This window comes from Rhineura floridana, chromosome 10 (genome assembly GCF_030035675.1).
Source record: "Rhineura floridana isolate rRhiFlo1 chromosome 10, rRhiFlo1.hap2, whole genome shotgun sequence".
NCBI classification, from domain to species: Eukaryota; Metazoa; Chordata; class Lepidosauria; order Squamata; family Rhineuridae; genus Rhineura; species Rhineura floridana.
Window position 1 is genome coordinate 33,457,349 of NC_084489.1, and position 20,463 is coordinate 33,477,811.

General features: G+C 39.8%; 1 protein-coding gene across 1 annotated transcript in view; it reads right to left on the bottom strand.

Moving 5' to 3' along the window:
- The window catches only part of KCNH8 (potassium voltage-gated channel subfamily H member 8), a 287,892-nt gene that overhangs the window by 11,329 nt on the left and 256,100 nt on the right, over positions 1–20,463 (bottom strand). The window contains exons 12-15 of the mRNA XM_061586828.1: positions 19,392–19,430; positions 13,792–14,150; positions 8,846–8,952; positions 1,954–2,030 (exon numbers count right to left, since the gene is read on the bottom strand). Coding sequence (XP_061442812.1) covers positions 1,954–2,030; positions 8,846–8,952; positions 13,792–14,150; positions 19,392–19,430 — 582 coding nt within the window. The remainder of the gene's footprint in view (positions 1–1,953; positions 2,031–8,845; positions 8,953–13,791; positions 14,151–19,391; positions 19,431–20,463) is intronic.

The following is a 20,463-nucleotide window of genomic DNA, read 5'->3' on the forward strand; positions in this document are numbered from 1 at the left end:
TTTAATTTTCGTTATTGTAATCTGCATTATCTGCTAATATATGTTATCCTGAGGCTTTAATGGGATAGGGAAACTTTAATAACTTTTGAATTGCTACTTAGAACTTCACCAGATGAATTAAAATACATGTCCCTCGACAAGCCTGAATAAAGTACGTCAATAGTTTTCACAAAATGTGGAAAGAAATATATGATATACCTGCAGAAAAACTGGAGGAAAAAAGGTCAATGTGTCAGTTTCAGCACTTTTAAATTTGCTGCACCTGTATATTGCTTTTAAATATTCTGCACCTGTATATTGGAGTGGTTGTAATTTGACACATTTGTAGACCTCATCTACAAGCAGGCTATGCAAGCCAAATTTCAAAATATTAGCTCAATAGGTGCCATTTTTATAAGCTATAGAATTTTAAAACCTTGATTTTGCTACTCACCTTAACTACTTTTTGCTACTCATTCATATAATAAAGATGTGTAGTCTCTGGCTGCATAAACCTGCTAGGTGTTTGGGACTACTGATACACTTTTTTGAAGTAATGCATCTCAGAAGAAATACAGAAATTATATTTTTAACTAGACTTTGGTGTTTTGCAAATGCATGTATTTTCTGTGAAGATGACATGCACAACCTTTCCTGTATTATATCTTTGCACACATTTTAGGATCACAGTATGTTTAACTTGACTTCTGTCTATTTTGCTCCAGTAGTTTTTGCTCTGTGGCAAATTACTAGTTTCTCTCTAAAAGGAGACTTAGGTAGCAATTTTTTGATTACTATTAAAGTGCCATAACACAATTACCTTGCATGAAAGCAGTCATTTCCCCTTTTGCTAGCAAGCTTTTAATCTCGGTTGGAAAGACTACTGAAGAAATATATTGCTCCTAGCTACCAGTGACCCTTTTTTCTCATTTTTCTAAAAAAAGAATCAGGAGTAAAATATTCTTAGAAATAAAATGAAGGTACTAGAACAGCTAGATATTGTGTTCCGCCTCTTGCTGTCTAATACATTTGTAGGAAATGTTGTAATGGCTGCTAACAGAAGGCCTATTTGGGCATGATGCTCATGTGTCAATTCCATATGGAAGCTCACCCAGTGGGGACAAGCATCACCCTCCCTGTCACCCTCCACGAGTTAGAGGCCAAAGTCTGAAGCAGGAGGCCTCCTCTCCAGTAAAACTGTGATTCTAAATCATGTGGAGAACATCTCTGTGTAGAAAAGACTCCCCATGTCAGACTTTGCCTTCTAAGTCATAAAGGGCAATGGAAATAGTATCAATATTGGTGCCAGGCAATCCTCCCTGGGGAGAGACTCCAAATATGGGTTGCCACAAGTGAGAAGGTCATTGCCAGATCTGGGGGAAGACCTCTGAAGATTGTTCACAAGCAGGCTGGTGCTTGTGGGCTTCCCAGGAGCATCTCTTTAGCCATTGTTAAGGATATGGTCCTTAACCAGCAAGACAGTCTTTCAGTGTATGTGTTCTGCAAGCTGCTCACTCCCTCTAAGGCTAGGACATTCTTGCACTCTATAAGCATTGATGATTTGCATAAACTGATTTGAGCACATTTTAAACAGACTGTAACATGGGTTAACACCAGAGCAGTCACACGTGTGCGCTGAATCACATCCAGTAAATGCTGAAATGGTTGTGTGAATAGGGAATCATTACTCAGTAGTATACCCTATAGAATTCAATGGGATTTGCTCACAGGTAAGGATTGCTGCCTAAATCCTAGTCCAAAGGGGGAAAATCCCTTTAGTTATTTAGCACATGCTCACTTCCACCAAAGCTATGTACAATGAAAACATGTATATTTTAGAATTAAAGATTTATCAAATGTTGCCAGCCATGAAAAATAAGAGCATCTTACCTTCAAGAGTGTGGCTGATCTTAACAAATTTTATTTATCCACAAAGAGATTAGAACAATTTTAAGAAAATGAAATTTTCCATACCTCATTATTAAGCCTGTTGATCTGTTGTTTGGTTTCTTCCGCTCTGATAACTAGTGCAGCAGCACCAACTTCATTCTCTGTAATCATAACAACACATAATGGATGGTCACAGAAATTTGTTTCTCAAGTTTATTTCCAGATTTGGTTTTTGAAGAAATGATCAACCTAGGTTAAAAATTAGTATCCCAAAATCAAGACCTTTTTCTTGTAACTAAGACTAAATTAATTCAAATATATACAATTCTACCTTTATTTCAATGAGTGCCAACAGGTTTTCCTGGGCCCAGTACACTGTACATGGATTGGGCTCCCTGCATTCCCACCCACACTGCACCACCTGGCCATTTATTGGCAAGAACTGCTACTTATGACATATGTTATCACTATGGTTATTTTGAATCTGCACTTAAGATGTATTTATTTAACAGATTTTTAACCTGCCTTTCAGAGTTTCTGTCCTCACAAGGCATTTTACAACAGTTTTAAATAGTTCAAACACCGTAACAGTCCTCTTGATATTTTACAGTAAAATTAAAAAAAGTTTGCCAACCCTGATGAATGACAGCAACAAGAACAAACAAATAGAAAAACAAACATACTCTCAGTATGTGTGCTGTTTCACAACTTTGGTGGCTGAACCAACTCTAAGCCTAATCTACCTCACTGGGTTGTTGCAAAGATAAAAGGAGGGGGGAGGATCTAGGAAGAAGAGCAAGGACAAATTTATCATGTCACATTCACAGACCATGCAGAGAAAAATTACGATGCACAAAAAAAGGAAAGCAGCCCCCCACAATACACACATATTGCTTTAATTGCAATATTCTACAATCCTGATATTTTATAGCAAAATACCGCCCAACACCCAGTTTGCCAACTCTGATAAGTGACAACAAGAAGAAGCAGCAAAAAAATACCACAAGCATGTGCAGCTTCACAACTTTGGTGACTGAACCAACTCTCAGCCTAATCTACCTCACAAGGTTGTTAGAAAGACACACACACACACGTTGTGAAAATAAATACACAACATATAATAGTTTATTGTCAAAACCAATTGGTTATTGCAGAATTTGTTTAAAAAAGCAATATTCATTTCCTGCCCAAAGCAGCAAAGACACCTAAGTGAGCCCTGCCTATCTACTTTTTAAAAAAAGGATTAGGGGTAAAGAGAGATAGAGAGCATTTAACACCACAACCTTCCTATGTCTACTCAAAAGTAAGTCCCATTGACTTACTCCCAAAATAGTGAGTATGGGATTAAAACCTAATGCAAAGCAAGCAAGCTGCAAAGCTAGTCAGTCACCTGCAGGAGGAGCTCAGAAGGGCCCCTCACCCAGTGGCTGAGACCCAGTCCACGCACACTCTCTCTGGAGTGGCAGACTGGCAGCTGAGATGGTAGGATGAGGGGAGGTTGAGAGGTGGCCTCTTCCTCCTTCAGTTCGTTGTCCCCCTGTCAGCAGCCCTGCTAGTATATACTGCAGGCGCTGTTCAAATTCACGTAAAATAATGGACGCTTTGCCATTGATTCCAGTGGGATGTTGATGTATGTGTGTGTGTGTGAGAGAGAGAGAGAGTGAGAGAGAACACTCATCTTCTTGCATATTGTTACTTGCTAGAAAACCAACCTCTCGCATTGCTCAGCTTTCTCCCCCCCCAAAACCAAAACAAAAACTCTTACTTGCCTCAACCTTACTCATTCAGCTCCACTGAAGTTTGAACTTCTCGGCTGTGGTGTGCTGTACAACAGCAACTTTCAATTTCTCGTGGTGTCCACTCATCAGTCACAGCTTTGACTTTACTCATTGGCTAAAAATGTGAAGAGGCAGGGATTTGGAGAAGCTCACATTCTGGTGTCTAAATTTTCTTCTTAGAGCACGCAGAAAGTTACTTTTAAAAAAGAAAGAAAGCTGAGAGTCCGGGTTCCCTGCTGGCTCCGAGCTCACCAGAAACCGACCTTGTCTGTTGGGGGCCCTGAGTTCAGGGAGTCATCCCATTTTATCTTCACAACAGCCCTGTGAGCTAGGTTATGTAATACAAACCAATAGCTCACAGGTCCTATCAGCACTCACTGCATGCAATAATACATGTTATTGTATTACACCATTATACAACTAGATCAGTTTCTGTAGATGATTGATGAATTTGTCCTTTGTGAATTCTGTTACAAACTGATGTGATCTGCACCTCCCATTCTAATATATAGATCAATGTGCAGTTATCTTTCCTATCTTGAACTTTTGCAATGCAGTACTTGGCTCAAAAATATGCCAAAATGCACATAAAATGTTTATTTTAGGATAAAATAAAATTTATAATTGCAGTTTTGAAAGTAAAATACATTTATAAAAACTTATTTTGCAAAACAAATTATATTTAAATACAAATTTGCATGCAGATATACAGTGCCTTGCAAAAGTAGTCAGACACAGCTGGTACATTGTGATTTCGTTCTGTATGATATTTTAGTTTGAAACACTGAAACTCAAAATCAATTATTGTAAGGTGACATTGGTTTTATGTTAGGAAATGTTTGTAAGAAACCTAAAAAACTGAAGTATGTTGCTTGCATAAGTATTCAACCCCTGTGCTGTGGAAGCTCCCAATTTACACAGATGAAAAAAATTACCCTATCGAGGACACAGTTACCTTACAATTGGCCTCTACCTTTGAACCATTAAAGTTGCTGTCACATTGTCAGGATAAAAACCCCACTGTTGAAGGATCATTGGTCAGGCTGTGGATCTGAAGGAAAATGAAGGCCACAGAGCATTCTACAGAAGTGAGAGATAACGTAATACAAATGTAATGTAATAGGAAGAGGGTACAGACTAATATCCAAGTGTTTGGACATCCCAGTGAGCAGAGTTGGATCAATAATCAGGAAGTGGAAGCTGCATCACACAACCCAGGCACTGCCAACAAAAGGCCATCCCTCAAAATGCAGCGAACAAGAAGGAGACTTGTGAGAGAAGACACAGAGAGGCCAACCATCACTTTGAAGGAGCTACAGAGTTCAGTGGCCAGGAGTGGAGTAATGGTGCACCAGTTAACCATATCAAGAGCTCTGTATAACACTGGCCTGTATGGGAGGATGGCAAGAAAGAAGCTGTTACTCAAAAAGTACCATCTGAAAGCACGTCTGGAGTTTGTCAGAAAGCATGAGAGTGCCCCAACTGCGATGGGGGAAAAGGTTTTGTGGTCAGATGAGACCAAGATAGAGCTTTTTGGCCAAAACTCAAAGTGCTATGTGTGGCACAAACCTAACATTGCCCATGCCTGTAGACACACCATCCCATCCCTATAGTGAAATATGGTGGTGGCAGCATCAGGCTGTGGGGATGCTTCTCATCAGCAGGGACTGGGCATCTTGTAAAAATTGAAGAAAGAATGAATGGAGCAAAATACAGGGAAATACTTGCTTCAGTCCACTAAAAAAGTGAAGCTTGGGACATTTTTCACAGGACAATGATCCCAAGCACAAGGCCAAAGCAACACTGGAGTGACTCAAGAACAAAAAGGCGAATGTCCTGAAGTGGCCTAGTCAAAGTCCTGATCTCAGTCCCATTGGGAATCTGTGGCACTCTTTGAAAATTGTGGTACAGAAGCGACGTCCAACCAACCTGAACAACCTGGAGCGAATCTGCCAAAAAGAATGGGCCAAAATCCCTCTGACACTGTGTTCATGTGGGAAAAGGTTTGTGGTCAGATGAGACCAAGATAGAGCTTTTTGGCCAAAATACAAAGTACTATGTGTGGCACAAACCTAATATTGCCCATGCCTCTAGACACACCATCCCTACACTGAAGTATGGTGGTGGCAGCATCATGCTGTGGGGATGACTGGGCATCTTGTTAAAATTGAAGGAAGAATGGATGGAGCAAAATAGAGGAAAATACTGCATGAGAACCTGCTTCAGTCCACTAAAAAACTGAAGCTTGGAAGGAAATTCACTTTTTAGCAGGACAATGATTCGAAGACCAAAAAGGTGAATGCCCTACAGTGGCTCAGTCAAAGTCCTGATCTCAATCCCACTGAGAATCTGTGGTGCTCTTTGAAAATTGCGGTTCACAAGCAACGTTCAACTAACCTGAATGACCTGGAGCGAATCTGCCAAGAAGAATGGGGCAAAATCCTTTCGACACTCTGGGCAAAGCTGGTACATATGTACCCCCAAAGACTTAAAGCTGTTATTGCAGCGAAGGGTGTCTCTAACAAATATTAATGGGGGGGTTGATTACTTATGCAAGCAACATGTTTCAGTTTTGTAGGTTTCTTACAAACATTTCCCAACATAAAACCAATGTCACCTTACAATAATTGATTTTGAGTTTCAGTGTTTCAAAACAAAATATCATACAGAATGAAATTACAATGTACCATTTGTAATTCAGTAATATGAGAGCGAGAGCCAGTGTGGTGTAGTGGTCAGAGTGTTGGACTATGACATGGGAAACCAGGGTTTGAATCCCCACACAGACATGAAGCTTACTGGTGACCTTGGGCCAGTCACTGCCTCTCAGCCTGAGAGGAGGGCAATGGTAAACCCCCTCTGAATACCTTTTACTATGAAAACCATATTCATAGGGTTGCCATAAGCTGGGATTGACTTGAAGCAGTCCATTTACATTTTAATATGTGAGCATTGGTCAGGGGTCTGATTATTTTGCAAGGCACTATATATCTTTCTCAAAGTAATGTGGAAATGGGATGCAGCAGACTTATGAATGAACATGTGAAAGGGACTAGAAAAGATGGATCCCTCCATTCATATCAATTTCTGTCCATTTACTTCATCAGCTGCAAGGCAAACCAGTAAGATGGCACATTCGCCTGCAGTAATGTACATGGACACAGCACCTGGTTCTTCAATGAATTTTAAACTAGCTTTATATCTATGCTTCCCCAAAGGACTGGTTTTGTCCTCTCTAGGTCACTTGCTATATGGCTGTCTAGAGGTAATGTTACTTTTTATTTTTATTTTTTAAATCCCTTAGGGTTATCTTTGGGCTTTGCATGAGCGCATACATGTGTAGGTAAACAGCAGCAACAAACCATTTACAATTTTTAGTTGCATACATACCATACATATAAAACATATTTAAAACACATAACTCCCCCCCCCAGCACCCTGGAAACTGTGATTTACCTCTGAGAGAGCTACAGTTCCCTGTCCCTTTAACAAACTAAGTTCTCAGGTTCTCCAGGATTCTTCGGGGAAAGTCATGTGCTTTAAATGTGCTTTAAATATATGATGTGCATGCATCCTTTATTTTTTATTTTTTTCAATCTAGGGAGTATGTGATGCAACCCACCCTTTCCCTAGCATCAGTCGAAATTAGTTAATACTTTACATGGTTTATTTAGTTTAATTAAAGTATTAACCAAAGATTATTAAACCATAACAAAATGTTGCCATGTTGAGTGTTGTTATTCAGGATTCCAGCCACTCCACCTCACTCCCTCTTCCCCTTTCCAAACAGACTTTCAGCATTCTGTAGCCACAGAGATGTTCAGTCTTTTACAGGCCCAGCACCAGTGGGCGGCCAGGTTGGGCACTGGCCAATGGCCCCTGCAGGGCCGAGGGCTCTTGTGGCTAGGAGAATGAAGCTCCTGCTCCACGATGCCCACCAGCATCGGGTTGCAGAGCACGACTGGATAGTGGCGCAGAGCTAGAGCTCTACTCTCCCAGGTGACATCACTTACATGCAACTGGCACACACTTAAATATGCCCCGTTGCGCCACCTTTTGCAATGTTACATTCCTGCCATCATCTAAGATGGTGGTGGGGGCATATTGACATCCCCACCGCCATCTTGGGTGATGGCAAGCAAGCAGGCTGACATGGCAACGCAAGAGGTAGCACCAACGGGTGTATCAAAGCACATCCATGCACGCATGGGGCAGAGGTCTGGAGTCCATAGCGGTCTGGTGCCAGCCGTGAGTCCTTATTGTGCTTTTGGGGAGGTGGGCGCTTCTCCCCTTAGGGGTTTTTCCCTGAAGATTTTTGCGCTTCTGTACAAAAGCTGTCTCTGATTCCTCCCTGGTGTGTGTGTGTGTGTGTGTTGCTGTTGTGGCCACCTAAGCAATGACACTCACAGTCTAAAAATTAGAAACACAGGGATTTATTTATATCAAAATTATTGTCACAGTCAGACCATAAATTTAAAGCACTCTTTTATTACTTGTCATGGCTTCTCCCAAAGAATCCTGGAAACTGTAGTTTGTCAAGGATCTCTTAACTCTCAGCAACCTTAACAAACTTATAGTTTCCAGGATCCTTTAAGGGGGAGCTATAACTGTTAACGTGGTATAAGAGTGCTTTAAATGTATGGTGTGGATGTGACCTTAATGAGTGTACCATATTATTAATTTAAGGTTATGTTTAATATGGCCTTCAATATATTTGACTACTCATTTTAAGTTTTTGCTGCTTGCCGTGTAATCCTTCTCACCTGGTACCCTTACGTTCCACTATCACCACCTACCCATCTCCACAATCACATTTTTTACTTAAGAACTGTACACTATTGGGCCTTAAATGAACACTTTGTTGTTTAATCCTAACATTACTATCATTACAGTTGACACTGATTCCCTTGTATGGTGCATGTGGAACTACACAGGATTGGGCCCTGACTTAGGAAACAGTAATGCCCATAAGCAACATACTATTTTCCTTTGTATGATAAATGACAGGAAAAGAAGACCAAGAAACTGGAAATAAATACCTCTACATTTTTTTATATCCCTCTTTTCTATGATGATGGTAGACATGTCAATCTAGTCATGTCTAAGGATTTCTCTCACAGTGCACAGCACACAAAAGGCAGCCCTCTCCAAAAGGTGCATTATGAGTCATTTGTAAGATGGCTAAATATAGCACTAACCCCTGATGGTAGGAGATGCTCTGGAATCCTGCCTGAGTTGTTCAGAGCCAAAGTCAAATGTCTGGCTTTCCTCATTATTGTTACCATCCTCTGTTCCATCAACAATCCTATTTTAAAAGAAAAGACAATTAGAATAATTACACAGAAATCAAACTTCTTTGTCCTCATGCACTAACAATGCACACACTTCTAGAGAAATGTAACATTCATAATATGAACTTTAGAATGAACCTAAAATGGTAAAAGAAAAGAAATGCTAGGTCTGTCTGCTCAAGGCATTCTGGCTTTCTTTTGGTGGTCTATGGTTCCCAAGATGTCAAGCACCCGGTTTGTGGAATATTGTATAGAATGTCATTAACATAATCTGAAGACACAATCAGCCTACGTGTCCATGTGATCATGTTTAGCACAGTCTGACTTTGCTCCCATTTATGGCTATTCTCTCAACACATGTTGAAAAAAAATTGACGAGGAAGAATGATGGAGGCTTCAGATGGCCAGCCCATTGGGTGATGAGTGCATCCAATGTGTGGAAAATACGGTCAGCTGGACCACGCAACATGTCTTGATTAACTAAGGCTATATTAAAGTGTCTCTAAGCATTTCCCACATCGCTGACTAAACCACTCTAAGGGGCCAAAATTAGCCATGAGGAGATCAGAAACTTTTCAATTTCAATTAACCACAGTTTAGCATTATGTCCAAACTGTAAAATGGTTAATCTTAACTATGGTTTGTGAAACAAGCTGGCTTCATAAACACACAATTTGCTGAGATTAATCACTCCTCTCAGCCATGCCAGAGAAGGAAGAGTTTGGGGATAATGCATAAGACCAGGGTTAGGCTAGGCTCATTCATGTTATGGAATGCACCAACAGTCTCTGCCCATTCTCTCACTTGTTTCTCAAATAACTATTCACTGTTAGCTGCAAAACCATTATTCATCCATTAAGCTGGATATGAGTCCTGTCATTTCAAATATTTTTCTTCAATAGTTTTTACAGCTACTGTTAATCCTTTAAATATTGTTGCAATTATTAAAATGGTGCTATATTGAGTTTTTTCCTGATGTTCACTAGTGTATAGAGTATAACTTTAGTAGCACGTCGGAATCAGTTCTTGCTTTTTTACTTTTTTTTGTGAGAGTTTTCAGTCACTTTTAGAAGCTTCATCACAAACAGAAATTCAAATAATGTAGCTTTCCCTTGTGCTTGCTCTTTCTTACCTTAAAATAATTACAAAGTGACCGAGTGGTGTGTATTCTTGCCTTCACATTTTTTAAAAACTTTTTTCTGTAGTTTGTGTCATCCAACATTTATTTATTTGTATTTATTATATTTATTATTACATTTATATCCCACTTTTCCTTCAAGGAGCTCAAAGTGATGTACAAACATGGTTTTCCTCCTCCCGATTTTATCTTCACAACAACCCCACGAGGTAGGTTAGGCTGAGTGACAGTGACTAGCCCAAAGTCACTCAGTGAGCTTTATGGCCAAGCAGGAATTTACATCCTGGTCTCCCAGGTCCCAGTCTGACACTCTAACCACTGCACCACACTGATTCACATGCAACAGGCTTTACAGGCCTTCAGATAGGCCTTTACAGGTCTCGAGTAGGCATTCCAATTTGAGCCTGTCTAATACACTACCTGCAGAGTTCTGAAGAGCAATGTAGGATTTTCATAAAACTTTTCACTTAAAAAAAAAAAAAAATCCTTGGTTATTGTGCTGTAACAAAAACAGTCCAGAGCTCTTTAGTGCTCCACAGGTAATATTTGGACAGACTCACTTCTTGTAAAGCCCATGGACATAGCGAAACAGAGGAAATATGGCACCAAAAGCACAGAAATAGAGTGACAAAAGTTTTTGTGATGATCCTAATCCAACTTGGGGGTGGTTATTGATTCGGTGTGCCCCCTACCCAGAACAGATGCACGGCCCTACTGTATGGTCTATACTATAAAACCTTAGGCTAATAAAATCTTTACTAGAGATGTACAGTAGAAAAATGGATTATTTTGTCTGTTTAATTTGTTAGCTAGTTAACTCTGTTAGTATATACAGGTCCCTAACGTGGCATATAGACCAAAGCTATGCCATAATGTGGCATATAAACCAAACCTAGACCAAACATAGGCAGGCATCCAAAGAACTGCACAAGTAGTTCCACAAGCCCAAGGGGTTTTTTGGGGGTGCATCCCCCTCCCCCATGTCACATGGCATGGCAAATAACTTTCAAAACTAAGGAGTCTTTAACCAATAGTGTCTGATACAGTATGAGGGTTTGGGGTAAATGGGGAGTGGGGTGGGGCAAAAATCCTATTAAGCACGTACACCTAGGGTAGCTCTTTGGTTTTACTGCACTGCACTCTGAGAAATTCAATTCAGTTTGCATTTCAAGCCGAAATTTGCACTTTCTGAAACAATATCAGAACCAAAACATAGCCATCCTTTGCAGAGTTGCTAGGATGAAAGATGCTGTTCAAAAAAAGACAGCTTTCTTGTGATATTATTTTGAACTTGATACACAGAGAGTCTCTGAGGCTAGGCTGCAATGTTTGCTTCATATAGGAAGAGAAGAGGGAGGGAGATTACTGTATATATGTGAAAAATGCAAGATAGCAAAAACCAACCCCATCCCACCATAAGGTAGACTTTTAGCTTGCTGAATAGATATCCATTCATTTGCCTCCAAAGGGCCTTGTGAAAAAATACTTGTGTTTTGTATGATCAAGGACAAAGCAAGCTGTGCTGGAAAGGCATACATGCTCTCTTTTATTTGAAAGCAGGGGAGAGAAATTAATTTAATATTTGGAAATCTCATGTGTGCGTTTGCACGCTCCTTATATACAGGAGCAGCACTGCAGCAGCAAGGTTTGTGCCCATCTTATGCTCAGTCATTTAACATCTGTAGAGAGCTTCCATTTGTCAACAATTGTATATGCACGGGCTCTCTCTGTGTATTTGGGAACCCGGGGCTCCCAGTCATATGTAGACAGCCTTCCACACCTAACAGTTGCCTGAACAGGGGAATCTCCACAAGTGTTATACTAAATGCACGTAGGTTAGGGACTGTCCTCCCATCCCCCCCGCACATTAATTACACCAGCCAAAAGGAGCTTTGTTCTACAGTAATTTGACTGCCCTTCCATACTTATTGTCCAGATTCTTTTATGCATACTTTGTTTGGCATATGTATTTATTTATTTTCTTTCTTTCTTAATTGGTTCTACTCAGAGATGTAGCTGATGAAGCTTTTCCCACTCCCTATCTCCATGGCAGCAGAGCTTTGAAAGAGCCCACGTTTAATTACGACAGCTTTCCTTAAGTCATATGAATGTATGTACATTTTAGACTTCATTTTTGACAGTGCTGAACTTATCACTAATCTTGCCTACATTTTGAATAAAGAAGAAATTATGCTGAGATACAAAATGGGAGTTATTTGTTGAACCAACCTGTTGATGAATGCGTGTGTAAGATTTGCAGTTGTATAACACTCAGTACATTTGCTGTAATGAAAGAAATGTAATCATGCACCATGAAGGAATGAAAATAGATTTATTAATCTATTTTACACAGGTCACTGAATACCTATTAAAGGTTATTACTTTCATTCATAACTGTCCTAAGCTAAAATCAGCAACACGGCAATGGAGACAAAAGGTTTTCCCACCCACAATTCTTATCCCTTGGGCACTTCTTGCTGCCACTAGCTTCTATGGACACAGTTCATTGATGTTTCCTGCACAAGCCAAATTGAAATGAATTGGGGAGTAATACATGCTGTTCTTATTCACTTCAACAGACCTCATACAGCAGACCTTCCCACTGGGTTCTATTTAATGTCCCGGTGAAAGCCTTTCAAGGTGATAATGTCATCTAGAAGCATTTTAATGAGAAGAGAGTTGAATTTTTCTGATTTTTCATCTTGAAATTTGCATGGATTAACCAAAGGGAGCCTTAAAGCAAACAGCTAAGTGCATTGCTGGAAAATCAAGTGTTTCTTCGATTTTAATTCAAGGCCTAGACATTAATCACTGATCAGAGCAGTGCAAGAGCCCACAAAGGCTGGGTTTTTAAAGTCTCCAGTCCCTGAGACTTTCCAACCTGACAGCTAAAGCGCGGCCTGAGTCATGCAACTGTAGGCAGGGTGGTAATTACTAACATGGGCTAGGAAGACTTACATATAGCATATAAAGAGAATGCCTAAATTTTAGCTTTGGTCAGAGAGGTTTTCTTCAAAATGCCTTGAGTTGGCATTCTGCCTAGAAAAGCAGGATATAAATTTTGATATAAATAAATTAAACTGCTTCCAGAGCTCAGCAGCTTACCTGAGCCAAGCTCTATGTGCTAGCTCAGGGACTGCACAGTTTGAATGAGCCTTTAAAAAAAGCAGACTATGTGACTTTTTATAAATCTCCTTCTCATGTCCAGGACTCTGAATGAAAAACAGAGGAAGTTTCAAGGGTTGTTGTAGAAAGAATGGTGAAAAATAGAGTGTGTGTTTTAATAATAAAAATAGAAATGAAACTGAAATGAGTAAGGACTATTTTTATACTCACAGTGCAACCTTAGCTGTGTCTCCTCAGAAGTAAGTCCCATTAAATTTAATGGGGCTTGCTCCCACACAAGTGGGTACAGGACTGCAGCCATAGTCTCCTGAAATAAATGTTGGATAGGCTGGAGGTTTGAAGCATTGTTTCCTGTAAATGGTACTGATTTTAGTTACTAGTTCTGAAAGTTTTCTATAAAAAGCGCATTCCTTTATGGAACAGTTAAAGTGACTTGAGTATCATGGTGTGCTAAAATGGTGGATGCATGCCATTTTAAGGCAATGCTATTGTCAGAAGTATCAAAAATGGAACACATTTTTGAGGCATAAAAAAAATGGTGGCATGAGAAGAGAAACTGGATGCGTTAGATGACATTCCTAACGTTTACCTAGGGCTGAGGTCTGGAGGACCAGTGCTGTTCAGTGATGAAAGGTGTAGCTTCAGGTTCTTCTCTCTTCTTTTGGAGTAGTAATGTAGCTCAGTTTCATGCTTGGTTCTGGAGGAGGTTGCACTGCAAACTCGGATAGGTGAGTGGAAGGGCACAGTTCCTGAGGCCAACTGTTTCAAGTTTATCCCAAGATAGCTTTTATTGCTTCCTGACTTCTTCTGCTGGGAGGAGGTTGTGCTTCTTGTGTGCACTGGAGAAAGAGTACCCGCCTCCTCTTCTGCCACCTCCTCCTCTTCTTCCTCATCTTCCACAATTGATGGAAGTCTCTTGTTTATGCTGCCATTTCCTTTGGAGTCTGCCTAAAATAGTGGATAATTCATATTAAAATTAAACTGGGAAAAAGCTGTTTGCTGTGCAAGGGTATTGCTTGCTATGACATAACTATCTGAATCAAACTACTACCATGCTGAAAATTCTTCCCATATTTTCCCCATGAATGAATGAGAAAATAAATTGTATTTATAGAAAAGTTATCAGGGGGTAAGAAAATTGCAGTGAAATTCTCATGGGTGTGGTGCAGGGTTTTTGTTACTCTTGAGTAGGGATGGGCAAGATTGTACTCAGTTTGCACTTCAAGAATGCAGCGGCCAGATTGCTGACGCAGACCAGAAGGTCTGCTCATATAACACCTGTTCTGGCCCGTCTGCACTGGCTTCCTGTTTGTTTCCGGGCTAGATTCAAAGTGCTGGTTTTGACCTATAAAGCCCTACACGGCATGGGACCGCAATATCTGGTGGACCGCCTCTCCCAATATGAACCTACCCGGACACTGCGCTCAACATCTAAGGCCCTCCTCCGAGTGCCATCCCATCGAGAAGCTCGGAGGGTGGTGACTAGAACCAGGGCCTTTTCTGTGGTGGCCCCCGAACTGTGGAACAGCCTCCCCAATGAGGTGCGCCTGGCGCAGACGCTACTATCTTTTCGGCGCCAGGTGAAAACCTTTCTATACTCCCAGGCATTTTAATGTGTGTTTTAATGGTATTTTCATCATTATTTGTATTTTTGGATGTTGTTTGGTTCTTTTATTGTTTGTTTGTTTTGTTTTCTTGATTTATTGTATTTATTGTATTTATATATTGCTTGTTTTTTATCTTTTTGTACACCACCCAGAGAGCCTTCGGGCTTAGGGCGGTATATAAATTAAATTAAATAAATAAATAATAAAATTGCAGTGAAATTCTCATGGGTGAGGTGCAGGGTTTTTGTTACTCTTGAGTAGGGATGGGCGAGATTGTACTCAGTTTGCACTTCAAGCTGAATCTATCAAATTTGCACTTTCCAAAACAATGAGAACTGAAACATATCCATCCATTGAAATCCGCACTGATTTGAAGTTTGTGATGCAGTTCGCCAACCAATGTTTGCAAAAATGCATAAATTAGGTGAAAGTGTGCATAAAAATGAACATACAAGGGAAAATAACATGAAAATGCATTATATGATGAGAAATGGTTTGCAAAAATGTGCACATTAGTCAAAGCTGCCTACAAAATGTTTTTATTGGGAGAAATTTTGCACTAAAATACTGGAGAATTTTCATGAGGAGTTCTATTTTAAAAATTTGCAAATTGCTACGTAAATGTGGAGAACTGAATTTAAGACTGGAAAATGAGAAATTGAGAGAAATTGACAGAACTTTCCATTCCTATTCCTGAGTGGGCCAAAAGGTGTTTGTGAGTGTCCTTTCTTTTAATCTGCAAATTATGTTACCAGTGGTCTGCACTCTGTATCCTTCTCCCAGGTACCTGTGCTTCAATGGGAAGACATAACGAGATAACTCCTTTGGTGCAGATATTTTCAGATCTGGATGTTCAGCCAGCCAAGGAGGCTGCAGACTGCTGGGAAAATTTTGCTGGAAAGAAAAGCACACAAACACACTACCCCTGGCCATCTTGCAACAATAAGGTAAGTTCAAAACCCTGCATCCACAGCAGTTCTGAAGACATTCCAAAGGGCCTTGAGAATTAGAGCAAAAAAACTCTCAAAAAAACTGGAGGACAGATTTCAGCACAGCACTAAATCAAAGCAAAAGATCACCAATGCTCTTGTTGTAGGCATTTTACAGCTTCTTGGGTTTTAAACATTGATTCCACTATGTACACATATATAAAATATATCTTAAGAACATAATTTAGTAAAATGAAAGCAAGTGCATTTTGTTATACAGAAATGTTCCTTATTTTTAATTCTGACAGACATATAATATACAAATATGTTCTCTAGTTAATAGAGCTGTTTATTTAAATAATTTAAACTCTACCTTTCTAAATTTGCTCAAGGAGGCTAACAAATTATTAATAAATTAAAACAATAAAATAAATCAACACTGATAAACAACAACAGAAAACCACTGCCCCATTAAACCAGACCAGTGTCTTCTCTCAAACTAGCCTAAGTTTTAATTAAAAAGACATTCCATAGTTTCCTAAGCCAAAGGACAGACTAATATGGGCAAGCCTACTGAGGGAGGCTGTCCCAGAACTGGGGCAGCCACTAAAAAGGCTCTACTACATCCTGAGCAAAGATAACTTGGAACAAAAATCCTCTGTGATGCTCTGGAGGTGCATGGGCTTATGCGGGGAGTGAAAGTAGGGTGCATAGTAATAATAAACAGCCTTAAGGGCCTTTGCAGGAATAATAGATGGGGGATAACTTTTTAAATAAGTGAATACAAATAGGGTAATAGTGCTGATCAGCAGAAAACATCACTGGTATTGGTGTGCTTCAACACAGATCTTTTCAAAAGAGTGTCACCACTTGAATTGCAAGAACCTAAGGGACTTTGCACTACACGTAGCCCTATTTCTTTCCATAATGTAGTAAGTATATACTTATTCTGTGTGGGCTGCAGTGTCAATTCCTTATATAGTTCACATTTATATTATATGGGTGTAATATAGTTATACAAATCATGTGGTCACTTTGTATTGGCTTGCTCTATCTATCTATCTATCTATCTATCTATCTATCTATCTATCTATCTATCTATCTATCTATCTATCTATCTATCTATCTATCTATCTATCTATCTATCTATCTATCTATCTATCTATCTATCTATCTATCTATCTATCTATCTATCTATCTATCACATTTTCATTCCGCCTGTGCCATTGTTTCATTTTATATTCACAACTTGCAAGGTAGATTAAGCTAAAAGATATTGATTTGTCTGCAACCACTTTGTGAATTTCATGACTGAACAAAAATATGGGCCAGGGTTTAAAACATTCCACCCCAACCGTCTAACTAATACTATTATTAAATGGATACACTACTGTCCAATGGTTATTATATACTATAATCCAACTGTGACATAAATTGTATCTTCATGACACAATGGCCATGGAGGAATAAGTATGAACAATGTTACATCAGAATCAAAAACTGATTTAGCAGAAAATATAAAGGAGAATACCTCTTCTCACTCTAGCACATATATACAGTGCCTTGCAAAAGTAATCAGACCCCTGACCAATGCTCTCATATTACTTGATTACAAATGGTTCATTGTAATTTCATTCTGTATGATATTTTAGTTTGAAACACAAACTCAAAATCAATTATTGTAAGGTGACATTGGTTTTATGTTAGGAAATGTTTGTAAGAAACATAAAAAAATGAAATATATTGCTTGCATAAATATTCAACCACTGTGCTGTGGAAGCTCCCAGTTTATACAGATGAAAGAAATTGCCCTATTGAGGACACAATTACCTTACCATTGGCCTCCACATGTGACCTATTAAAGTTGCTGTCACATTGTCAGGATTAAAAACTCCAGTGTTGAAGAATCACTGGTCAGGCTGTGGATCTGAAGGAAAATGAAGACCAAAGAGCATTCTACAGAAGTGAGAGATAATTATTTTTCTTGGCGATCACTTGTGACCGAGTAAGATTGTCTTCCAAAATATACTCTTTAACAATGGAGCCGTCTGAATCTGTATGCACCGCCAATGTACCAGACCATGACTAGGGGCTTCTGGATTTCACAGTCCTGCCCCCGTCGCCATTTGCCAATTGCCATAGGACTTTTGTTATGGAAGACGCCTGTGCGTGAATTTGTTTTATGTGGGGAGATTGGTGCACCACGATCAACACACAATCTTGACAGAAAAAGACTTTGATCCAATGGCATGGGTACCATGACGATTGGAAGTCCTTTATCTGCTGAAGCCTTCATCCGCCTTCACAGCTGTTGTAACATACACATTGTTATCCTCCGCCTGTTCTGCCATTGAGGACTTTCTTGGATCGTTCTTTGTCTGGTTCCTCTCCCTTGACCTTACTGCCATGGATGACCCTGCTGGGAGTACATGAATCCCGACGGCATCGCTCACAGGGTTCATTGGAACACGTAAGCCCACTCACCACTACAAGATGACGATCCAGCGAGGGGTAAGAGATAATAATGTAATACAAAAGCATAGATTAGGAAAAGGGTACAGACTAATATCCAAGTGTTTGGATATCCCAGTGAGCACAGCTGGATCAATAATCAGGAAGTGGAAGCTGCATCACACAACCCAAGCACTGCCAAGAAAAGGCTGTCCCTCAAAACTCAGTGAACAAGAAGGAGATTTGTGAGAGAAGCCACGGAGAGGCCAACAATCACTTTGAAGTTCAGTTCACCTTACAATAATTGATTTTGAGTTTCAGTGTTTCAAAATAAAATATCATACAGAACAAAATTACAATGAACCATTTGTAATTCTGTAATATCAGAGCATTGGTCAGACATCTGATTACTTTTGCAAGGCACTGTATGAAGGTGAGTGAGAACATGTTCTGCCCCACCTCTGATGTCCCTGGATGGCCACACAGAGGTGTAATGTTCAAATATGTCTGTAAAATCAAAAGGGCTAGGTCTCTGGGCCAGATTTATCTGGGAATTCAATCATACCAAATAGGCCTAAACATACTTGCTTTTTACGCATAGGCTGTATTACAATCCAGCTCACTATGTTGGAATGAATCCTGTGAATAAAAAGCCCTCTAGCATATTATTGTCAGAATAGTTGGGTAAGTCGTGTGCACTCTTGTTGTTGTCTCAGTATTAACATGAGTTGAATTTTTGCTAGGGAGGTTTTCTCTATATGCAGTCAAGATTCTGAAACTGCTATGTTCATCTTGATATAGCCCAGTAAAAGTCTGTTGCTTAGATATCCTGAAAAGTCTCGGTATTTCAAACATGGCAGCAAAATGTAATTGAACATGATCTTTTGGGGAGATGCATCACCATGTAGAACTTAGAATCAGCATGCAAACTGCATCATATTTTGGCATGAGACAGCTGGAGATTTAATCAGATAAGCATGCAGGGCCTAGTTTTAAAATGCAGAGGTAGCAAATGGTCATGCAAATACACGTTTATCTATGCCAACACAATAACATCAATTATAAAAGGATCCTTTTACAAGGTACATCTCATCTCAATGTCTGCTGAAATCCATAGGTGACATTCTAATACAAAAAAGATTTTGGGTTGGCAAAGGTGATTTAGAAGTTAAGTTTGTTATATTAAAATCAGTCAACCATACCTGACAGATTGCAGACTTGTTTGATAATCTTGTGATTACCTGAAAAGAACAACAAATAAAAGAAGTGGCAAAAACCAGAATCTGCACAATAGTGGCTTCCAGCAGCAATTTTAGAGCAGGGAATCATGTGAATGGGAAATCTCATATCAAATTAGGACTAAAATTCTTGAAGTGGCAGTACTACATTTGGGGACAGACTATCTTTAGGCCTGTAAAGAACCTTGTTTTTTTTAAAAACAATGTTAATATTTTGTTATTTAAATTCCTGTGCACTGTATTCTTTTTTATGTGTATTTTGTATTTGTGATTTTTTTTAGTGTTTTTTGTGAGCTGCCTTGAGGGCCTTTTGGCCAAAAGATGGCATAGAAATAGAATAAATAAATAAATGTCTTTTATGTCTGTTTGCTAAATTAGCTGACAAAATATTTTCTTAGAATGTGAATTACTAAAATAAAAAATCCCTAGGTCTTAAAATTTAATTGAACATTTACTTATGCTATGTTGCCATGGGAGATAACATGCCTAGCAAAAACAAAAGACTTTGGTGTGGTATGTGCTTGCAGGGCCAGTTCCAAAGGGTGGCCAGGTTGGGCACTGGCCCGAGGGCACCGCAGTTCTAGGAGCCCCCGGGGGGCTCTGAGGGACCCTCCCCTCCCCTTCCGCGATCCCACGGATCGCAAGACAAGCTTCCGAGCCGCCCGCCATCCCCGTGCTTCACCTACCTTTCTCTGCTGTTCGCGCAGGGTTGCCATCAATAAAGTTGGCGGCCGAGGTTTCCGTAAGGGACTGAAGCCTCTGCCGCCATCTTGGTTGATGGCAGCAATGCGCACGCTGCATGCCATCAACCAAGATGGCGGCAAAGGCTTCAGTCCCTTACGGAAACCTCGGCCGCCATCTTTATTGATGGCAACCCTGCCCAAACAGCAGAGAAAGGTAGGTGAAGCCATGGGGAGACAGAGAATGGCAGATAGTATTGAAGGAAGTTCTGTGGTTATCTGTAGTGTTCAGGGGTCATGGAAACAGCAAGAGTCAGATTTTTACTGACAGAACAGCTAAAGAATTCCAAAATACC